The 4,025-nt window shown below is 50.5% G+C and overlaps 1 protein-coding gene across 2 annotated transcripts in view; it reads right to left on the bottom strand.

Moving 5' to 3' along the window:
* Window positions 1–3,765, bottom strand: part of ZNF12 (zinc finger protein 12) — a 15,668-nt gene extending 11,903 nt beyond the window's left edge. The window contains exons 1-2 of one of the 2 annotated variants that reach the window (XM_032755852.2): window positions 3,445–3,765; window positions 2,165–2,230 (exon numbers count right to left, since the gene is read on the bottom strand). In XM_032755852.2, the coding sequence (XP_032611743.1) occupies window positions 2,165–2,179 (15 nt within the window). In that variant the 5' untranslated portion in view covers window positions 2,180–2,230; window positions 3,445–3,765. The remainder of the gene's footprint in view (window positions 1–2,164; window positions 2,231–3,444) is intronic. The other variant, XM_058442624.1, reaches the window with a different exon arrangement.
* Between the last annotated feature and the right edge of the window lie 260 nt (window positions 3,766–4,025).

Genomic DNA, 4,025 nt, shown 5'->3' with positions numbered 1-4,025 from the left:
ACACACACACACACCTTCATGATGCTGCCACTCATCGCATACGAACACAGCTTCCAAACTACACACACACACACACACACACACACTCCTACCTGCCTTCCTGATGCTGCCACTCACTGCATACCAACACAGCCCAAATTTTAAACATCTGAAACATAATTCTGGCCTTTTCTCAAGCCTGCTTTACCCACAGTCTTCCCCATCCCAGCTTCAGGCAACCTCATTTTCGTAGTAGCCACTCTGGGAGCCACGCAAGTGCTTTTCCCATGGGGGAAGCACGATATGATGAACACTTTAGGAGAAATACTCGACGTGGGAAATGCAATATGCCTGGGCTTGTGGAGAAAAGTAGCGGCATAGAAAGAAAATCTCTACAACAGTAGAGAGACCAAAAAATAAGCTATTTTAATGACAGCAGGGAGGGGATAGAGGACAGGATAAAAACCATCTAGAATGTGACATGAACAAACTCAAACAATCGCGAAGTCAGAAAATGGACAAGTTTAGAAAGAATCCCATCTTTCTCGATGGGGCTACAGGCTGGATGATGGAACAATGAACCAATAGGAACAAGAGAAGGCACAGGTGGGGGGCTCCAAATAATTATTTTGAACCTGCTGCATCTATGACCTTGAGGGGTCCTTTGGACACACTCCAAAGAAATGCTGAGCAGGTGGCTGGACACTTCTATGTGGGAGAACCAACACAGAGCTGGTGGTTAGAAGCACAGGAGGGTGACATCAGATAGGTACAGAGTCGTGAGCCAAGAGTGGACACTAGCACATGAAGACCAAAGAAATCATCAATTTCAGGAAGCAGGCAAGAAGAGAAAGGGCACTGAAACTGACAAAGCAAACTGCAGAGTGGACCAAGGCAAAGATGCAAATGTCCACTAAGAGCATGTGCTAGATTATTGGCAACCTTTTCGAACAAGGTCAGGGGAATGGTAGGGACAGGACCAAGGCCACAGGCTATGGGATAAAATGGGCATCTATGCCAGAGATTTATTATGGTCCTTTCTGCTGTGCAACCCAGATAAACTAAGAGAAAGAAATATTTAGGGAGATGGCTGGGCATGGTGGCTCACACTTGTAATCCCAGCACTTTGGGAGGTCAAGGTGGGCAAATCACGTGGCACTTGAGGTCAGGAGTTCAAGACCACCCTGGCCCAAGTGCTTCTGAAACCCCGTCTCTACTAAAAAAAAATATAAAAATGAACTGGGTGTGGTGGCAGGTGCCTGTAATCGCAGCTACTTGGGAGGCTAAGGCAGGAGAATCGCTTGAACCAGGGATAGCACCACTGCACTCCAGCCTGGGCAACAGAGTGAGACTCCATCTTTAAAAAAAAAAAAAAAAGAAAAGAAAATATTTAGGGAGACTAATTTAAGGGTAAAAAGGCCATTTCTGCAACGGATAGAGCAGTAAAAAGAATCTACCTTTGAGACAACAATGTTTTAGTTACTAGAAATATTATGGGCTGGATGCAGTGGCTCATGCCTGTAAGCTCAGCACTTTGGGAGGCTGAGGCAGGTGGATCACCTGAGCTCAGGAGTTCGAGAGCAGCCTGGCCAACATGGTGAAACCCCATCTCTACTTAAAAAAAAAAAAAAAAGGCCCAGTGTGGTGGCAGATGCCTGTAATCCCAGCTACTCCAGAGGCTGAGGCAGAAGAATCACTTGAACCTGGGAGGTGGAGGTTGCACTGAGCTGAGATAGCGCCACTGCACTCCAGCCTGGTGACAGAGCGCAAGACTTGGTCTCAAAAAAAAAAAAAAAAAAAGCAAGAATTGCAGCAATGGTTCAAGGGGTATTATTTAGGAAAGCTGTTGATAATGATCTCAAAGGAATCTTTAAAGTTCATGCAAAAACAAAAGTGATTCTGCTTACAGTCAACGTAAGTCAAAGAATGGATGGTATTTATCATTTTTTGTGATAAATGCCGAGAACATGAGACGCTTGTACTCTGGCTTCAAGAACTCTTTAAGGATCACGCTATCTGCGCATATGAATATGATAAAAAGGCTTGGTGCTGATGGCTACTGTTCTGTCTGACCAAATCTTGTATCTATTTCTACTTTCCCATTTTAAAATTTGAAACCTTAATCTCCTCCTAAGGTGTATTGTAAATCAGAGTAGAGAATAAATACACGAACAGAAACACTCACCAGGGATTTATTCATTTTCTGCTGCTCTTGGAAAAATCTGGAGGACTGTGAAAAGCGGAGGCAGATCTGGGGAAGGAAAACCCGAGCCATGGCGTTATGAGCGGTCTGGCCTGCCAAGGCGGTCATCTCCTGCCTAAAACCTACACAGAAAGTTCCAAGAAGGACATCCTGTGGGAGACTGTCCCTTTAAGCCTTCAGAAGGGATTGGAAAATGATCAGGAGGGGGACCGATCTGCACATTTGAAACTCACACATGGCTACCTTGTGACTGAGTGGATGAGATTCTCATGGTGAATGAATACTGGATCCTACTGAAATAATCTGCCATCATTAAATGTAAGATTTAAAAAGGAATTCTGATGACCAGCCTGGCCAACATGGTGAAACCCTATCTCTAGTAAAAACACAAAAATTAGCTGGGCGTGGTGGCGGGCGCCTGTAATCCCAGCTACTCGGGAGGCTGAGGCAGGAGAATCGCTTGAACCCAGGAGGAGGAGGTTGCAGTGAGCTGGGATCGCACCATTGCTCTCCAGCCTGGGCAACACAGCGAAACTCGTCTCAAAAACAAACAAACAAACAAACAAAAAACAAACAACAAAAAATGAATTCTGTAATACTCATCTATTTTCTTACTCTTTTAAATAAAGATCAGAAAATCCACAGGATGCCCTAAATAAAGGAATACAGTCGGCATGATTGAGTCTTTGTTTGCAAAAACTTCAGCGTGCTACTCAAAAGGATCTTTTATTGAAGAACTTACTCTCACTTAACAAGGATCCGGGGGACAGAACACTGGCCTGGGAGATAAAACTTCTGAGTTCTACTATGAGCAACTCCACCCACAAAGCCTCGGACAAGTCACCCACCTGCTAAGGCCCAGTCTCTTCCCCTAGCAAATGAGGCAGCAAGAGATAGTTCCTGCAGATTGTTCCTGCACTACAATGTATGATTCCACAAGAGCAGACCTAAGGGGGAATCAGCACTTAAATGAGAGAACAGAGGTGCTGACGGACGTTTAGACACGGTCGCAGTCTGGAGCAGGGAGAAGAGGAAGGGCTGTTGGGGTAAGGGGGGAGTGGAGACAACGTCCGCAGCTGAGGCTGGTGACACCCCCCACGCCCCCGTAAGCCTCGTCCTTGCCGGACCCTGCCCTCAAACCCAAACACATGTCTCTACTGCAAGCGATCGGGACCCTCCACTGTCCCTCACTCTAAGGTCCCCGACACGCGGTGACTTCACCCAGGCCCTTCTCGCCCCGGGCCCACAAACCCACGACTTACCCTCCTGGTGCTCCTCAGCCTCTGCCCCACGGCTCCCGAGAGGCCGGGGCGGGGTTGCTGTCGCGGGCAAGCGTCTGCTCGCGAGGTCCCTTCCTGTCCACCTCACCAAGGCCGTTCTGCTCCCGAGGGGCCCGGGCCGGGCCTACGGGACAAATCCAGGCGGGGCGTCCCTCCCGGAGCCCAGATCCGTCTCCCTGGGGCTCACCGTCCTGCGGAGCCGGGGCCGGGCCGTCGAGGACGCACACGGGCCGGGCCTGGGTCTCGCCGCCCCTTCGCCTCCGCCGCCGCCACCGCCCGGCCGGCCCCTTGGGCCCCAGCGCCGTCGGCTCCGGGGGTCGTGCTCGGGGATCCCCGCTTGAGCCTCCGCCTGGCCCGCACAGCCCCGCGCCCGCTTGGGTGCCGGCCCGGCTCTTGGGCGCCCAGCCCCGCAGGCTCCGCGATTCTAGCTCACCCGAGGCCAAAGCCTGGGAACGAGGGCGAGCGGTGACCTGGGGACGCACAGGAAGCGAGGGCAGTGCAGCGGCGGCGGCGCGCATGCGCGAACACGCACACCGAGCGGGGTGCACATGCGCAGGAATGCA

The sequence above is a fragment of the Hylobates moloch genome, unplaced genomic scaffold (genome assembly GCF_009828535.3).
Source record: "Hylobates moloch isolate HMO894 unplaced genomic scaffold, HMol_V3 SCAFFOLD_1, whole genome shotgun sequence".
Classification (NCBI taxonomy): domain Eukaryota; kingdom Metazoa; phylum Chordata; class Mammalia; order Primates; family Hylobatidae; genus Hylobates; species Hylobates moloch.
This window is presented reverse-complemented; position numbering and strand designations above follow the sequence as displayed.